The sequence below is a fragment of the Rattus rattus genome, chromosome 3 (assembly GCF_011064425.1).
Source record: "Rattus rattus isolate New Zealand chromosome 3, Rrattus_CSIRO_v1, whole genome shotgun sequence".
Classification (NCBI taxonomy): domain Eukaryota; kingdom Metazoa; phylum Chordata; class Mammalia; order Rodentia; family Muridae; genus Rattus; species Rattus rattus.
This window is the reverse complement of record NC_046156.1, coordinates 23,858,277-23,877,292: the sequence shown is the minus strand read 5'-3', so window position 1 is coordinate 23,877,292 and position 19,016 is coordinate 23,858,277. Positions and strand designations below refer to the sequence as shown.

General features: G+C 42.7%; 1 protein-coding gene across 1 annotated transcript in view; it reads left to right on the top strand.

The window, feature by feature from the left end:
• Positions 1-209: 209 nt before the first annotated feature.
• The window catches only part of Cenpe (centromere protein E), a 57,579-nt gene continuing 38,772 nt past the window's right edge, over positions 210-19,016 (top strand). Inside the window, 15 exon segments of the mRNA XM_032897283.1 lie at positions 210-326; positions 2,536-2,627; positions 3,684-3,773; positions 3,917-4,035; positions 4,640-4,759; positions 5,437-5,518; positions 5,690-5,757; positions 5,840-5,905; positions 9,417-9,468; positions 11,509-11,596; positions 12,466-12,595; positions 14,027-14,146; positions 15,297-15,455; positions 16,798-16,954; positions 17,690-17,778. Of these exon segments, the coding sequence (XP_032753174.1) occupies positions 271-326; positions 2,536-2,627; positions 3,684-3,773; positions 3,917-4,035; positions 4,640-4,759; positions 5,437-5,518; positions 5,690-5,757; positions 5,840-5,905; positions 9,417-9,468; positions 11,509-11,596; positions 12,466-12,595; positions 14,027-14,146; positions 15,297-15,455; positions 16,798-16,954; positions 17,690-17,778 (1,488 nt within the window). The 5' untranslated portion in view covers positions 210-270.

Below are 19,016 nucleotides of genomic sequence, written 5' to 3'. Positions count from 1 at the left end.
TTTAACACAAAAACGTCTCTCCAGCTCCGTGCATCTCGGTTTCGGTATCTCTGAGTCTCCCTCGCCTTCCCCATCCGTGGACTCGCCCGCCTTTCCCCCCCGCAAGCCCCGCTCCGCGCCGCACTTGGACTGTCCCGTGACGTCATGACGCTGCGCAGCCCAATCCGCTGCGACGCTGAGGACATTTTAAACTTAAAGGCGGGGCGGCCCGGGAACTCTGTCGGCGCCGTTGGTCCCCTGCATTTTCCTTCCTGGGCAGCAGCAGACAGGATGGCCGAGGAGGCTGCAGTGGCTGTCTGTGTTCGTGTGCGACCCCTCAACAGCAGGTAGGCGGCCTGGGCCGGTGTGAAGCGGCGCGGGGCGGCCTGGAGACCTGCGCTGTCCCGGGTCACACCGACGCCTCGGAGCAGGACTCACTGTTTCCCCGAAAACACCGACTGCATGCAGCCCTGCTCAGGAGACACCGCCTTCCTCGTCTGGTGGACGAAGACAGTGAATGTTCAGTAGTGGAGAAGGGTCGGAAATGCCTGAAATAAAAGACAAGATGAGGGAATGAAGTCTACTGGGTTTGCTCGCCTCTGGCCTTCAGCTAGAGAGGCTAAAGCTTTTGACGTTCACGAAATTGGTATTGAATAGGTGGTCGATTCTCAAAATTGAGTTATTCTTGCATTTAAGTTCCTTTCCTAATTTGGAAAAAGTTGTCTCCTAGTTAGCTTTTAGATGTCGACCTGACAGCCGGCTTTGTCTAAAGGAGTGTCAATTGGAGGATCACCTCGATGAGTTTGGCCTGTGGGCTTGTCCTTGTGGTGGTTTCTTGATTCTTAGTTGATATGGGCAGTGCTCAGGTTTCTGTGGGTAGGTCCATTCTTACGCATGGGATTCAAGGCTCCCTGTGGAGAAAAAAAAAAAAAAAACCAGAGAGAGCAAGAAAGTAAACAGTGTTCTTCATGGACCCTGCCCTGACTTTCCTTGGAGCTGGAAGTGTAAGCTGATATAAACCTTTAACACTCCAAGTTGCTTTTGGTCATTATGTTTCATCACAGCAACAGAAAGCAAACTAAAACAATATATCTACAGACATAAGCTATTATGATACACTGGGGGGGGGCGTGGAGAATACTGAGAAGAACCATTGAGCCTTTAGAGACGTGACAGATTGATTTTGTTCAGGCACTGGTGTCAGGGAAAATGCAGACACCACAGAATAAGTGGTTTATTAATGGCATTGAAATTAGTGGTGCCTGTCACGGTGGCACAGGCTTTTAACCCCAGCACTCAGAAGGCAAAGGTAGGTAGGTGTGTCTTAGTTGTAGACCAGCCTGGGCTACCTAGTGAGTTCCAGGCCAACCAAGGCTACATAGTGAGACAGTGTCTCAAAATAATGAACAAAAGGAGACTAGTGACATAGTTGAGGTATTTAGGGCATGTTAAGTATTCCAGAAGGTTTTGTTTGGTCTTGTTTTTTAAGGATTTCAGGGAGGAAGTAGATCCCATGCAGCCGAAGATAGTTATGAATAGAGTTAACACAAAATTGTCATCTTACTTAAAACTGTGAAAACATTTTGCAAGAAGTTTTTGGGTTTGGGGGTTTGGTTTTTTTGTTTGTTTTTTTGGATTTGGTTTGGTTTGGTTTGGTTTTTGGTTGGTTGGTTGGTTTTGGTGAGGACCAGGTTGGTTGGTTTTGGTTGGTTGGGTGGTGGTGGTGTTTTGGGATGGGGTTTCACTGCGTAGCCCTGGCTATCCAGGAACTCAGTTCCAGTAGACCAGGCTAGCCTCCAACTTATAGAAATCCACCTGCCTCTGCCTCCGTAGTGCTGGGATTAAAGGTGTGTGCAACCCCCGCCCAGATGTTTGAAATTTTGTATTGCAAGTTCTCGGGCAATACAAGGCCTCTCCTCCGCTCAGTAGATGTCGGTTTCTGTGCCGTACTCACAGCGCTGCCCACCCACTCTGCATGTGGACTAGGATGATATCGTGACTCTGCCCCAGCCACCTGTGAGGTTGACATCCAGACGTAATGGGGAAGGCACTGGGCTTGGGGCCTTTGGTCTTCTCTGTTTTCCTGGGCTGCATCAGAGAAAGCGGCAGCCACTGAACAGCAGCCTACTCATAGAGCTGGCAGAATTAACATAAGAAATAAAACAAGCCAGACCCGACCAAACCAGGAAAGGAAGATGTTTGTGTTCTTTCAGAACTTCATCCAGGTGTTTTCCGTTTCCTTCCTCTGTGAATGACAGAAATCACGTCTTATGTGAAAAGTCAGCCACTCCCAGAAAAATGGGTCCTGATACATAATCAGCGTCCCACTCCAAGCTGCTCCTCCCGGGAGGTGCTAAGAGTGAAGAGCTTCGGTAGGGAGCCGGTGAGAAGTAGATCTTTCTCTCCATCTAGGAGAGCTGAGTCCTGGCCCTTCCAGAGTAGATGGTGTATTTATTGCTAGTCTTCAAAACATGAAATGTTTTAAATTATCCTTCCTGTTATGTGACCTCCAGAATCACTTACATTATTCTAAACTGGGGTGTTCTGTTCTTCCAGAGAAGAAGAACTTGGAGAAGCCTCCCACATTTATTGGAAAACCGATAAGAATGCTATTTATCAGAGCGACGGGGGTAAATCCTTCCAATTTGGTAAGTTTATAATGGCATCAAAAGTTAGCTTGTAGCTGGGAAGTGATGACCTCCAATCCCTGCAGTCTGAAGATAGGGGGAATCAGGAGTTCAAGGCTAACCTGCACTGCAAAAAAGACTTAGTTTAGAGCCATTTTCCCAGACCCTAAGTTGTCATCTTATTATTAAAACGAGGAAGACATTTTGAGCACAGAAGTAAATGAAATAAAATGCTTCCTGGTAAACAACCATTTATAATATTAATTAATTTTTAAAGGTAAATCTGTATGTTTAAGAGATTATAACCCAAGATTAAAGGTTTCCCAAGCTTTATAGGTTTTAGTGGTCCTATATGCATATAGAAGATTTGAACTCATCAATTGCCTGAGGTAGATGGTATTAAAAATACCAACATCTACCAACTCTGCTTAATCTGAAATCCTAACTGCACAGCCTCCCGCTTTACCTTGGGACAACTGTGTGGTTTTGAGAGAAGCAGAGAGATTGCTGGGTTTCTTTGCCATCACATTTTCCTAGTTTAAGAATCACCAGAGCAAGTGTCCTATTGTTTTAGTTTACTCACAGAAGCAAGGACTGGCAAGCCTCTCAGTGCGAACGCCAGGTGATTACTTCCTGTGACATTTTTGGGTTAGGTGTTTTCCTGATTCAGCTTGAGCAAGACTCTTAAAAATCAAGATGTGTTAGAAAACAAAATTTCTCAAAAATTAATAACCGCTCACATTCCTATATACTAATATGCTTACAATAATTCTATAGAGATGATAGTGTTCCTGTCTCACACATTAGAGGCAGGGGCCCAACATTTAGCAGTCTAATCAGGTTTGGTACCTAACATGGTCTAGAAGCCAGCTCAGCCACTACGCCCTACTGACCCTGGAAATATGTAGGGTTCTTGGCATATATGGTTTTCTGTGTGAAGATCGCTGCGTTTTCCCTTTAAGAAAGGTGTTTTCTGAAAAGACAAAGGAACTGTCCTGGATAGTTCACCATTCTAATCTGGACAATTTATTTCTTTGGGCAGTTCCTAATTCTCGACTGAATCTCTGTTCTCTTTAGATCGTGTCTTTCACAGTAATGAGACCACTAAGAATGTGTATGAAGAGATCGCGGTGCCAATCATCAGCTCTGCCATACAAGGCTACAACGGTTCGTGTTCACTTCCTGTTGCAGAAGATCTCCGCTCTGCCGCGCCCATTCCTTAGTGTTGATCGTTTGCCTCCCTGTAAGTTTGTTCTGAATCTTCCCGAGTACATTCCTAATGTGTCTGTTTATTCCGCTTATTTTCACAGGTACCGTCTTTGCCTATGGGCAAACTGCATCCGGGAAAACACATACCATGATGGGCTCTGAAGATTGTTTGGGAGTTATTCCCAGGGCAATTCATGACATTTTCCAAAGGATTAAGAAGGTAGTTACCTCAGACTTCCTGTCACGCATTGTCAAGTAGGGAGCACTGAGTAGCAGTTGGTGTGTTCCTCCCGGGAACAACGAAAGAGAAAGGTTCACACTCACCCCTGATCTTCATGGGAAAAGGAGAAAAGCATAGCACTGACTCACACACTTTACAGAACCTGAAACTCCCTGATTTTTCCCCAAAACAGTATTTCCAACAAAAAGTAGACTAAGCTAAGCAGCAGGAAATCCTATCAGCAGGGCTGTGGGCTCCACCTTAGCCTTGCTGGTTACTAGAATTCTCAGGGAGCCATAAAAAGTAGATGTGAGTCAAAGAGAAAGAAAGCGGTGGGCAGCACCCACGGCTGTTTCTGCAGCTTCTAGATGAGCGTTTTCCTGAAGGGAAAGCATCTGGCTTCAGAGCTCTCTTTGGCCTGGACAATGGCCTGGGCACTTTCTTCTCCGTTTTCATTGTCTCTGAAATACTGCTTTCACGGCTTCTGTCTGCATAGAGCCGTGGGTCCTGTAGCTTTACAGCTAACTTTTTCTTAGGCTCTTTGACAGTGCTGGTTTATAAATGGGATACTTTCTGATGTCTGACACATGTTGTATTCTCCTAGTTTCCTGAGAGAGAGTTTCTCCTACGGGTTTCTTACATGGAGATCTACAACGAAACCATTACAGACTTACTCTGTAATACTCAAAAAGTGAAACCTTTGATAATTCGGGAAGACATCAATGTGAGTAAAAGAACTGGGTGACTTCACTGGGTCAGCCCAGGAATGGGTCTATCAGCAGTCACGTGGGGCAGGAGGTGGCATTCAGGGGGCCCACAAACAGAGAGAGAAAAGTCATTGCCTTCCCAGTGTGCCTAGCTCCAGTGGATCCAGTTTGTACTCAGTCGCCACGCAGATGGCCCTAACGAACTGAGTCACCATGCTGTCATGTTGGAACAGCACTAGTACCAATGATGGAGGTCGATAGTGAGGTGGGGAAGGTAAGACTGGGGGCGGGGGTGTCCAGTTATGTTATGACAGGGTCATGGATGGATTTATTAAAAACCTAGTGAATTAAGGTGACTAAGGGTATAAAGTGTATCTGATACAGAAAATATAAACTGCAAATCAGGTTCTGTTCTAAATGCCTGTTCTAAGTGTGTGAAAGTTCACAGAATTGTACAGATTTGGAGTGTGGTTAATTTTGGTGTGTAATGTTTATATTTATTGGCAAGGGTTTTTAAATAATGAAGTTTTTAAAGTAAATAATTTTATGTTCAATGTACACAGTAAATTGTGAACAAGTTGCTTTTTCTACAGAGTAATGGTTTCATTTTTTGCTTTCCCTAATTCAACAATAGATTGTAACTTTGGAAACAAACTTCCTTTCTCTAATCTTTCTATGATTAAACTGTTTTCAGAGGAATGTATATGTTGCTGACCTCACAGAAGAAGTGGTTTATACAGCAGAAATGGCTTTGAAATGGCTTGCAACAGGAGAGAGTAAGACTGCTGTATTTTACATTCATATCAAAATTATCAAGTCACATTTTTATTGAACTAAAATAAGATAGTCTTCAATAAAATAGACTTGCTACATTGAGCTAAAATAAAGCCTAATGGTTTTTCTTTGGTTTTAAATTAATACAATTAATATAAACTCGCTTTTTACAGAGAACAGACATTATGGAATAACCAAAATGAATCAAAGAAGCAGTCGTTCTCATACAATTTTTAGGATGGTAGGTAATTCCATTTCTCCCTTTACTTGGTCTTTCCAAAGAAGAATTTGCTCATTTTTGACAAATTGCCTTTTCTGTCTAGATTTTGGAGAGCAGGGAAAAGGCTGAGTCTTCTAATTGTGACGGGTCTATCAAGGTATCTCATCTGGTGAGTGTTTATAAGTCCTGACTTCCCGTGTGGGCCCCTGTTGGATGACGGCTGTAATAAGGACAGCTTACTAAGTAGGGAAAGGGTCAGCAGTTGGCAGTGAGTGGTCATAGGAGTGAGTAGCCTCAGGTATAAGGATGAGAGCATCTTGTTCATGTGTGTGTCTACAGGGTTTCAGCTGAGGCTCCTTCCAACCACCACCAAGGTCAGAGCCTTGTTTCTCCTTCCTGAGAGCTGAAGTTTAGAACTTGGATATGTTTCTTAAATCCTAGTCAGTATGACTTATAATTGTATGATAAAACAAAAACTAGGTGGAAAAATATTATTTGTTTGTTTGTAGAACAAACAGTGAGAAATGGTGGGAACTTTTACCGTCTAATGACCAGCCTTACGGCCTTCTACGTGCTAGGCAATGTTCTACCACTGGATGCCTCCCCCGCAGTACTTTAGCCCATAGATCTCTTAGAAGAGAGTCACGACGTTCATCAGTTTAAATGCACACATTGCCCAGCCCCTGCTCACTGCACAGTCACTGAGTGTGAGCAGTGTGCAGACGTGGCCTTTGCCACGTGAGTGACCCTCCATTCACCTCCTCCTCCGTCAGGAATCACTGTGTAGCCCAGGAGGGCTTTAGAGCCATCATTTTTCTGTCTCGAGTGTTGAGACTGCAGGCATGCACTGCCAGACTCTGATACAGCGGATGGTAGCATATAGCCCTAACTTCACCTAGTAGTTTAACTTAATAACAAAACCTGGCCCGTGTTTTGTTTTCTAATCTGACTTGTGATATTTCGATATAATTTTAACATTTCTCTTAGTCGTAATACTTTTTTTTATAAATTTTTTTGCCTTTAATCTTTTTTACAGTTCAGTTGTTATCCCCCTCCCAGACCACCCTCGACAGTGACAGTTCCTCATCCCATCTTCCTCCCCCCACCCTGCATCTCCAAGAGGATGTCCCCACCCCCACCAGGCCTCCCTGCTCCCTAAGGTCTCAGGTCTCTGAAGGGTTAGGTGCGTCTCTCACTGAGGCCAGACCAGGCTGTGTGTCAGGGCCTTGGAGCAGCTGGTGTGTGCTGACTGCGTGGTGGCTCAGGTGAGGCTGCTGGCTTTCCCGTGGGATTCCTCTCCTAATACTGCTCCTGCTCAGCCTGTTTCTTCTGTTTGTTCCTGGCTGATTGGCATGCGCGCGCGCGTGTGTCTTAGGATCCCGCTTGTGCCAGCATGTCAGCCTCTCTACCTCCCGTGAGACTTCTAGGAGCGAGGGATTTCTCCTGGAGTCATCGTCCGGCTCTCAGGGTTCTCGTGACTGCCTCATGGCCTTGGGGGCTGCTCCCCTCCAGCTCCCTCAGCTCTACATTGTGTTTTGTCTGTGTTGGCTTCTCCTACCCAGCCGTCAAAACTGGGAGGGTTTTGTGGCTTTTCAGGTTCTTCTATTGATAAACTGCAAAGCTTGATTTCAGTAAAGGTTTCTGAGTTCTAGTCCATGTCTCCCTCAAGACGTCTATGTCATTGCCTGTATCTGAAATCTCAGTGTCCAAAGCCAGTCCTTCCTTCCATAGCTAACTGTTCTTCGTAGATTTTTTCCCAGAAAAAAATAATGTTGTACAAAAGGCAGGAAACCTGAGTCTCGGTGGACTCTCCTGCAGTTGAACCATTTCCTACTGGTTTCATCTCGGCAGTTCTGTGTACATTGTACTCTCTAATTACTGTATCTCTGGATTCACCGCAGTGCCTAGCATGTGGCTTCCATGACTCCAGTCTTCCTTTCTTCAGTGCATCATGCAGACTTCTAAGAATACTAAATACTACTTTGTTAGGTCATTTCATTGGTCAAGAGCTGGCCACTCCCAGCTGATGTCCCTTAACTTCCTTCTAAAACCCTACAAACTCCTGTCTCAAAGTGCCTGAATACAGACACTCATCTTCACTCTCCTCACTCGCTCACACTGCCTCCATGTCCACTGCGTGTATGTGCTATATGTAAATAATCTGTAGTGGGCACTGAGAAAGGAAAATCAGGAACAGTATTGGCTTGGACCACAGAACAGGAGTAGATAATTACTTGTAAACCCTTGGAAATCACCACAGAGAAAGGAGGCTTTTCTTCTCTTTTAGAGCATTCAGAAAAATTTCCAGATCATGAGCATGGTGCTGGGCTCAGAATAAGACTGAAGATGTCTCTCCTCTGCCACTGTCCTCAGGTCATTGTACCTGTGCCATCCTGAGCTAGATTGCGCCCTTCACATCTGTGTCCCTGCGTCACCGCCGTTCTGCATGGGCATTGGCTGCAGCTTTGGCTCTTCGTTCACGCTGCACTCTGGGCCATAGTTGTTCCTGGAGGAAGTTGAATCACTCTGTGTTACTCCAGTGCATAAGTCTCTCTAGTACCTTCTCTAGGAACTCCCATGTTCTCCGTCTTGCTCACAAGATACTGCATGACCTAGCCCCTGCCTATAAACGTCCATTGTTGCTTCGGTTCACCAGTGGTGCCACAGCGTCCTTTCCTGGGTTTAGTGGATTGGCTGTTTGGTTTGGCTTATTAGGACAGGGTGGCCTGGAACTCTGCATTGTCTGGGCTAGCCTGGAGCTCACTCAGGAGGTAAGGCCGGTTTGCAACTCATGGCACTCCTCCTCCCTTTACTTCCCAGGTTTTAGGATTACAGAGGAGCAGCTGAATCCTCTCTGGGTTGGTAGTAAATACCCTGAGGGGTCTGCTTTGGGAGCCAGCATGCTGACCTTTATACACAGTGCTGTTTCTGTTTAAATCTCCATACCTGGCTCCCTCTTTGTCGTTCACATGGCCTAGTGTCGTGTCTTCCTTGTCCCCTATTCCAGAGAATACATTGAGTCCCTCTTTGCCCTTTTCCAGATGCCCATTTGAATCTGCTCTTGTACTTGTACATCCCTTCCCTTCTGGACAGTCTCCTCGGTAGAACGTCCGGTCTGTAAGAGCAGAGCGTCTTTGCATGGCTCTCCGCTCCAGCACCTAATACACTGCCCAGAGTGGAATAGATAGAGAGCCTATTTCTCGGTGTTACTTAGGAAATTAAATAGAGTGAGGTGTGGTACACACATGGCCAACCCAGCAAAATGAGTTCCATAAGAAGCCTGACCTCTAGTGAGCTTGGACATGCAGTTAAGGGTGTATTCATCTTAGGTGTGCGGGAAGTGTGAAGATAGCAAGGCTCCATTGAGAAGAGTGCTCCCCTTGGTTCTTGAATACAGAATAAGGATGGACTAAACATTATAAGTAAAAAAGAGCAGCAAAAACTACAGCAGGGACCAGGTTGCAAAGATCACACTGGTAAATTTGGATGTGTAGGACGTGGCTTCATCACATGGGTTGTTTGCAAAGAAAAGAAGGAACAAGATGTGGAGGCCGCTGGGAAAGAAGGAACCAGAGGGACATAACAATGTACTGTTTCTTTAAAATATTCCTTTACTTACTGAGTGGGAATTCATTATTTCTAGTTACTCCTCCTAAACACTATTTTTGTCTGTCCTACAGAATTTGGTTGATCTTGCAGGCAGTGAAAGAGCTGCTCAAACAGGAGCTGAAGGTAATGAGAAGTTGTTAATATCTGATCATTTATGGTAAAAGTACTGATAATGTAATGATTTACATGAGTCTTTATTATAAAAATCAAACATCATTACTTTGATCTACAGCACCAGCTTAAAAATTCAGTTCTGCAGTTGATAGAGCTTTGTAGCTGGGAAGTGCAGGGATGTACTGTAAGAACCATCTAGGCTTTTTTAATCAGTTAGAAAATCAGGAGAGTGGGAGGGAGGCGCCTTCTAGGACTGACGGACAGAGTCTATACTTTCTGTTTACCTTGACACTGTAATCCACGAAGCTTCCGTCCATTAGAGACCTAGTGACTATGACTAGTGCTGAGAAGAGAAAGAACAATCATGAAAGCCATTCCAAGAAGACCAATATCTGACTGCAGAGCTCCCAGGTGTGCCCACAGGAAGAGCTGCGACAGTCGGGCCAGATGTGACTAGATCAGTTCTAATTTTTCATGATAAGGTTGGCCGTCTGATTAGTCCCACTCTCCCTATATGAGTAATAAAACCCAAGAAAGGCCAACTCAAAGGTAGTCGGGTTCAAATGAACAGGCAATAATTCTCATAAGCAAGAACCAGTTTTAATATTTCAGTGGACAAAAAGATTAGACCATTTTAATAAAGTGGTATCTAGGAAAAACTCAAAGATTGTGTAAAACTCACGTACAGTTCTTAAAACTCAAAGATTGTAAAGACTTAATGAAAAAGCACGCTTACAAAGATGTTAATTATATAAATGTTCTAGATTTAAATATTTCTAACAAAATCAAAAGTACATTTTTGTGTTTAAACTTGATGCAATGATTTGAAATGTGTATGGGAAACAGGAAGACTGTCTGAGAAGAATCTGAGGGTAGGAGGGTATGGAGCCGCAATGATTAAACGTGTGTAATACTGAGGGGGTTGTTGGCCCATTAGAGCTAAATGGGAGGTCCGGGAGCAAGCTGTCTACACCTGTAACCACCAGCACTCAAGGGTTAAGCGGGGAGGACTACAGTTCGAGGCTAGCCCAGGAGCCACAGGGAGATACTATCTCAAGGAAGGGAAGGAAGATGAGTGTTTTAATTAAAGTGCAGTCTACAGTGGGAAAGGCTATGACTGTCTACGACACAAAGTCTAGAAATGGAAAAGAAAGGCTGACAAACAGTAAAACCTGAGGGAAAGGAGTTAATGGAGCATTTAGACTGCATGGCTTACTCATGCTGACACTCGACATGCACTGTGAGAAGCACCCCACAGGTAACAAATGTGACAGAAATAACATTGGTCGCTAGTTACTTATTGTCACAGTGGGTTTGTAGGAGCAGTGCATTGTAAACCTGTGTCTCTCGGTAGGCCAATTAGAGTGGGGTTGGCACAAGGTGAGTTAGAAGATATGAAATGAAAGTCAACCTTTACTGATAGGGAATTTTTCTGAAATACATTTTCAAGGGAAAAGGCAAAGTACAAAGTAACATAAACAGGCTGCCTAGGAAGGGGAAGGGAGGGGAATGTGCATGGGTGTGATTTTTGAGTCTGCACAACAAAGCAAGGGATGACAGGGTTCTGGTGGGGAGCAGGGACTGAGCTGGGGAAGTAGTGCCTTTTCAAGGTTTGCATTCCCCTTTAACTTTGAATCACGTAAGCACATTAACAGTTTAAAAAGAAAAATTACTGGCATTTGGTTGGAAGTCTGTGATTACCTTTATTTAAAGGTTTATAAAAAATAGATTTGAACTGAAAAGTTAGTGGACCTTGGGAAGCAGGCTCTTTTTCCTCCTCCTAGTTCCTCTTTTTTGTTGTTGTTGTTGTTGTTGTTTTCTGTTTTTTGTTTTGTTTTTGTTTTTGTTTTCTCTCAGGTGACAGCATTTTGACATTTCTGCCTGAATAAATATGTAGACAGACTAGGGAGAGAGAATTCCTTAGCGTTAAAAGTGAGTTCAGGCAGAACCCACAGCATAGATTTTAGCTCCCAACTTAGCGTCTGTCTTACAACTTACAAGCAAGTTCTTTATCTAGTATGGAGACTAATTTTTACATGTTTGATTCAGGTATGCGATTGAAGGAAGGCTGTTACATAAATCGGAACTTACTTATTTTAGGACAAGTGATTAAGAAACTTAGTGATGGGCAGGTTGGGTAAGTTTCATTGTATCCTTAATTCTTACAGTCTTATCACATTGGAAATTGTCATACTTTAGTCATAATTGTGTATGTTGATTTCTTCTACACTTTAAAGAGGTTTTGGGTTTCCATAAGCCAGCTTCTTTAAGCACATTTGTTTCCTAGCACTGTGAAGATTACACATTCATAGGATACAGTGACACGTTAGTACACACGTGATGTGCATTGTAATTGTCTCATCACTTAGGACTCTGGGATATTTTCTGTGGTACAGCTTAACATGTCTATATGCTCCTCAGAAGGTGGGAGCTCTGGAAGGTTTGGATGCTACCTCCAGCCATCTTCCCCAAGGCCCTTCCATGGCTGATGCAGTGCACACTACACGTGTCAGAGCCTGGGAGACTATTAAGATCTCCCCACCCCCACCTCACCATGGTCTGCATCTCCATCCTACTCTGAACTGTCTGCCTAGAGAGCCCTTTACTAAATTTTTGTTTTATTTTTTAATTTTTCACACACAGTTGATCATTAGAGGGACACTTCTTAGGAATCACTTCTCTCCTATCACCTTGTAGGTCCCAAGGGTCTGACTTAAGCGTTCAGACTTTAGCATGGGCACCACTGAGCCATCTTACCAACCTAAGAGCCCTTCCTTTTTTTCTGTTTTATTAGAATATGCTATACATAATTTATGAGTACAGCTTCTTGTATATATAAATCTAACCTGAGTCTATTTCCTACCTTAAGTATTTTAATAAGCCTTAATACAACCTTAATTTAAAACTTAATTTATAAAATTATGACTGAGTGTTCATTTTTTTAAAGGAAAACATTTTTCCATAGATTCTCAACCTTTTTCTTCCCCCCACTTATTTCTCACTAAGTGGTTTCATAAATTACCGAGATAGCAAGTTAACACGAATTCTTCAGAACTCCTTGGGAGGAAATGCGAAGACTCGTATCATCTGCACAATCACTCCAGCATCGCTTGATGAAACGCTGACCACACTCCAGGTGAGGTTCACTCTCCTGTCCGTGCACCACAGGGAATGAGCAACTTTAAGAAGAAGAGATTGTCAACTGACAGGTCACCTTCCTATCATTGTCATAACATCTGAATGAAGTTGATATGCAGTCTAGTAAATACCACTCCTCAATTTAAATACTATCCCGTCGCTGTAGTTTTGGGCATAACCAATACTTTTAATTGAATGATTTGATAGTTCTTTTAAATAACTAATTTTTTTCCATTGATACATGATAACTAGAAGTTTTATATTAGATTCATAAACAAAAGAACTAGTGTTACTTACCACCAATAGGAATCTAAAAATATATGATATATGTAAGCAAACATACTAACTGTATGCATATGAGCTGCAGGCTGAATTTCCTATTTAAAAAGAAAAGAAAATAGAAAACAAGTTAATGTAGCAGCTTCATTGGTGAGGGATTCTGTGTAGTTAATGCTCACTGTAAGATAGTCACGTGCCCTTGCTCTAGTTGTTGCAGGGGTAGGGGATGTAGCTTGCTAGAATGGCCGCATAGCGTGCACAGACCCTGAGTTTTCCCTGTTGTAGGGAAAGTGTTTTAATGCTTTAAAGCTGGGCTTGATGACACGCACCCCAAATCCCAGTACGTAGGATGCTGGAGCAGAGGGCCAGCCTCAGTAACATAAACACTCTTCCTAAGTAGAAAAGAAACTAAGTCTCTGATTCCATCTGTCAGGAAGCAGAAACAAGATAGTTCCTCTTCATCTGCCTATCAAGGTTTGGGCCAGTCTGAAGCATATAACAAGCTCCTTCTAGAAAAGGAAAAAGTAGAGCCGTTGAGTACTGGGTGATGGTACTGCCAGCCCCAGGGAGTTTATAAAGTATAGGCGATCTGGCTTCCAACGTGATTGCCTTGACTTAGTAAAGTGACTAATGAGAACAGTGTCCTGGGAGCTAGAGATGGCTCCGAGGACAAAGCCTGTCCTTCACTACTGTGAGGACTGCAGTTGAGATTCCTAGCACCTAAGCTGGGCAGACATAGCAATTCTCTGCAATCCGTGCACTCTGGAGGCAAAATCAAGAGATCCTAGGACACGCAGGCTGGTGAGACTAGCCAAATGGGCAAGCCCCATGTTCAGTAAGAAACTCTGCCTCAGTAAAGGTGAGGCAATGGAGGAAGATACTGAACAACCTTGTCTTTGTGCACTCATGCACACACACACACACACACACACACACTTACACATATGCAATGAATGTGTACCCCACATATAAACACATCACTGCCCCCACCAAAAAAAAAAAAAAAAAGAAAAAAGAAAAGGAAGAGCAGGTCCTTTCGGCTAGGAGTGCCATTTCTTTTTGCAATGAAGTTGGTTGTAAGAAACAAGTAGTATTGATAATTGGAATTATTTTAGCATTAAACATCTTATACTTTTATGTTTTATCCCAGTTTGCCAGCACTGCCAAGTACATGAAGAATACTCCTTATGTTAATGAAGTGTCAAATGATGAAGCTCTCTTGAAAAGATACAGAAGAGAAATAGTGGATCTTAAAAAACAATTAGAGGAGGTACGTGTGATTTTATATTTTGGTAAAGGACTCAGCCAGTATAGAATAGTGGCCTATACATTTATATAATGCTATAAATTATATTGCTATAAATTTACAAATATCTGAATTTCTATAACTTAATTTGAAAACAAACAGGCTTTAACTAAAATAATTCAGTTCATAAGAATTCAGCTTCAGGAATAAGGATGGAGTAGTAGAATGCCATCCAGCAGGTACAAGGCTGGTCCTCTCCAGCAACAACAAAAGAAATGTACTACAGAATGAAGCACATTGTTTCTGACAGTTAGAGATGTCATTAAGTTGGTAGGTGCCTGCCTGGTGTGTACAGAGCCTTGGCTCAGTCCCCAGTACCTCAGAGAGCCTAATGGTGGATGCCTGTGGCATTAGCACCTTGAAGTTGGAGGTGGGAAAATCAAGGAGTTTAGGATTGTCCTTTGCTCCATACCAATTTTTGACCAGCTTAGACTATGTCTGTTCAAAAATAAATGAGAGGGGGTTCTTAAAGTCATTGCGCTATGTTGAGAGACCATATGTCCATATATGTGGCGTACAGTGAGCTAAAGCTGCCTTGTGTATGGTCACACTCTCGAGCAGCTCCTCTGCGATGAGGGCAGGAGCTAGCATTGTAAGCATAGACTACACAATGCCTGGCATTCTACTTCATTTTAACCATCACCCTCTCATAACTTGTAAGACCATTCACTCTAGTAATGGTTTTTAATGAGTTAAGATGTCAAATAAAACAAGACCATCTCTTCTTTTATCGTCAGTTCTAAATTTCAGTTTCTATGACTTTCTTATCTATTCATATCTTCATAGGTAACTAATAAAATTTATATTACCCTCACATAACATGCAGTAGCATAATGAGAAGAAATGTATGTATTTTATCTCTTAAGTTTGAGAAACTATTGGCTTTGATACGTGTTGGGATTTTCAGGTAGATAATATCTAGTCTATAGTAAAATTATTTATATTATATAAGTTTTATATAAATTTATATGTATAGTTATATATAACTATTATAAATACTTTAATAAAATTAACATTCCCATAGTTACATACAAATGTAATTTCTGTTGTGGAAGCTACTTTCAAGGACTAAATTTTGCCACATTTATGGTTAATATAACTCAGTATTCGTTAGGTAAATACAAAGACTCGGGCACAGGAAATAGAAAAAGACCAACTGGCCCAGCTCCTGGATGAAAAAGACTTGCTTCAGAAAGTTCAGGATGAGAAAATTCAGAACCTGAAGCGGATGCTGGTGACATCGTCTTCTATTGCACTGCAGCAGGAACTAGAGGTGCGTGCAAGATGCATGTGGGCAACAGAAAACAGAGCGGGCCTTTCCGTCTGCTTAAGGTTTAGTGCCTTTTATCCATTGATATGAGATCTTTCTCTAGAGCATTCTGTGTATTTGCAATATATCATTCCTACCTAAGAAGTGAGTTATATTTACCACTCTCCAATTCTCACTTGAAGAGATACTAACTTAAAAATTCTAGGCTGTCAGTAAAGACTGAACTATGACTCTTAGTAAAGGCTAATGAAATTTGTAAAATGACTTAAAAACTAAAATCACCAGGGTTTATTTAATTAATAGTAACACTTACTTGGGGAAACTGATGGACAATATAAATCAGTGTAGGGATTGAATCCCACCTTCCAGCATGTCCCTCCCCGCTCCCCCTTCCCAGGGTAGGTTTCTTTGTGTCCAGTAGATATGAGGCAATATTTTCATTCAGGTGGTAGCCTTCAAAGCGAGACCAATTGGACGTTTGATCTCAGTTCCATTGGTTACTGTTGACCTTACCCGAGGGACCTTGATATCCACTCAAATCAATGCATGTTAACAGCTCTTTCTATGGAAAATCCTAGCGTAAACCATCTATGTGATCATCCGTAGGCGTGTTCCGTAAGTCACTAGAGGATCTGTAGGCAATGATGAATAAGAAACAGCTCAATGGAGATGCTTCAAGAGAAAGTGTATATGGTCAAGAGCTTGGAGGGCTGCAAATACAGGACAGACATGCTTGACCTTAACGCACAGTGGCCAGGGCATAGCAAAGCATGTTAGGAATTTGAATGTGGCACTGCGCTAGGACAGCAGAGCCTTGTAGGTGACATCAAAAGTGTAGTTTAAAAGGGTGGAGCTACTGTCTGTATCTGTATTAGTGAGGCTGGCGACCGCCGAGGTGTGACTCTGGAAGGGGAGCCAACTGGACAAGCTAGGGAAGTAGCTGAGAGACGGCTTCATTCCTTGGCAGGGGGAAGAGTAAAGCAGTGGCTTACTTGGGATCTTAGGCTATGTGGTAAGGACGGAAACTGCTTTCAGTGTCAGGGCGGACTGTTGGATAGTACAGAGGGCACAGACCGGGGAGGAGGAAGGAGGACTGAATTTTAGAATCACTACTTAATCCTATGATTGACAAACGTGCTTAAATCTTTCTTGTTTTGGTTCCTGGGATTTAACCCAGGGCCTGTACAGTGTAAGCTCTGTGACTGTGTTCAGTGTGTTTCCTTAGAATCCTCTAAAGAACCAGACTTCTATCATGGTGTTTAAAATACGTAAAAAAATATAAAAAAATAAGAACTAAGTTCCTTGTTTTATTTTGTCTGACTTTAGTTATTTTTTGTTTTTTAAGATTAAGAAGAAACGCAGGGTTACGTGGTGCTTTGGCAAAATGAAGGATTCAAACTATGTAAAGGAATTTAAAATTCCAACAAACATAACAACGAGAACACGTAAAACTTCCGTGACTCCTTTGAGAGAAAATTCTCTCATGAAGTTGGGAGAGAGCGGTGAGTGTGACTGCCCTGTTTGAGAGGAGCTCCGTGAGACCACAGGTCTGTCTCCATAGAGACGCCTGTGTCACCAATAGACACTGGTTCAGTAAGGTGTATATGTCAGATGTGGCTGCAACAATGAACATTCGTAGGATTCTGTTAGTCCTAAATCTCTTAAAAATGATGCACTGTAAGTCAGGTGCAGTGCCTTCAGTTTATAATAGCAGCACGTGAGAGACTGAGGCAGGAGGACCGCCAGGAATTCAAAGCTAGGCTGAGGTATGGTAAGACCCTGTCAGGAACAGAGTAACGTACTGTGGTTTACGCGTACAAGTCAGGGGCTTGGGGTTCGTTTTGCTCTTGGGTTCAGTTAAAATGGTAATGTCTGCCTAACATCCAGCTAAACTCATTCTGGTCCTCAGACTGTTATATCAGTTATGTATCTCCAGCATTGGGACTATCATCTTCAGGGACATGCTTACCTACTGACAATGGTCAAATCTCAGATGAGGATTTGTCATTTTTATCTATATTGTTTCAAAGATCTTTATTTTATCACAAATTCCAGCTAACTTTCTTAATTCATACAATAATGTGATTCGTGATCACATCTGCTGTTAACATGTTCTCGGCATTTATACCTGAGTATAAGTCAACTTGAGCTTAGGTCTGGTCAGAATTCTTTATTACTCATTTCTAGCAGAACTTATAGTAAATATATTCCTGACGTGCATCTCTTTCCTACTTCAGCACTGTCCTGGGAGTCTGAAGTGTTCGATAACACACTCGAGCCATTGGCTGAGGCAGAGTGGAGCTCAGCAACAGCCCTCCTCAGTGAGGTAACGTCATACAGTCCAGAGTGTCTGTCTGTCCTCCTCAGTGAGGTGACGTCATACAGTCTGTAGAGCATCGTCTGTCCTTACGCTTGCATTGTTTGGGTTTTTTTTTCTTTTGTAAGAATTTTATTTTACATGTGTGCATGCTTTGCCTCCATGCGTATATGTGTACATGGCAAGTCTGGTGCCTGCAGACTCAGCAGAGGACCTCACATCCTCTGGAACCAGAATTCCAGGTGGTCTTAAGTTGCCATTTGAGTGTTGGGGACAGAGCCCGGGATCACTGGAAGAGTATCCTTAGTGAGCCGTCTCTTCAGCCACTGCGTGCAGACTTCTTGCTAGACTTGCTGTTATCTAACAGTGATATACAAATTCCAGCTAACTTTCTAATTCATACAGTGATCTGTGATCACAGCTGCTATTGACATGTTCTTGGCATTCATACCAGAGTATTAGTTCATCTGAGCTCACACCTGGTCAGAACTCTTTCACTGTTGACCCAGCCTGACTTAATATCAGAGACAAATTTGATTATAGGGAAGACTGTTATCATTTGTGTCTGATTGACAGCTGTGAGAGGTCTAGAGATAGAGTAAGCATTCTGTAAAGCAGTGTGGGCTAACATACTAGGTGGAAACCTACTTATAACTCCTACCATCAAATCTTAGGATCTGTAAATCGTCTTAAGTTCTATATTTTGAGAAATTTCTTGAGGGTAAGACTGATTTGAAAGTGACAAGATTCTCAGGTATACAGTAAAGTTGTCTAAATGTGTGTAGTAAAGGAGGTTTTGCTTTTATATCGGATACATCATCAGTGCTTCCTGTAGTTCTGGCAACTACTCATTTGCTGACTACCGCAGCAGAGAGTCTGCTTCTCACACATCGGAGGGTTTGTTCCATGTTGAGGGTCTGGAGAGATGACTGAGGTTAGCAGCACTGGCTGTTCTTGCGGAGGACCCAGGTTCAGTTCCAGCATCTACATGGCAGGGGGTCAACCTGACCCCCACAGACACATTCGACATGCACTTACATACGTGCTGGCAATGTACTCAGACACCTTTAAGTTAAATTCTTAAAAAGTGACTCAAGAAAAGTAACAAAAACAACAACAACAACAAAACCTAAAAGTCTTATTTTAAGCTATTTCCCCTGTTATAGTTTTTCTCAAAGTAGCATAGAATATAGAAATGGCTTCTCTAGGGGTAAACCACGGGAACCATTAGGAACTTAGAACTTAGT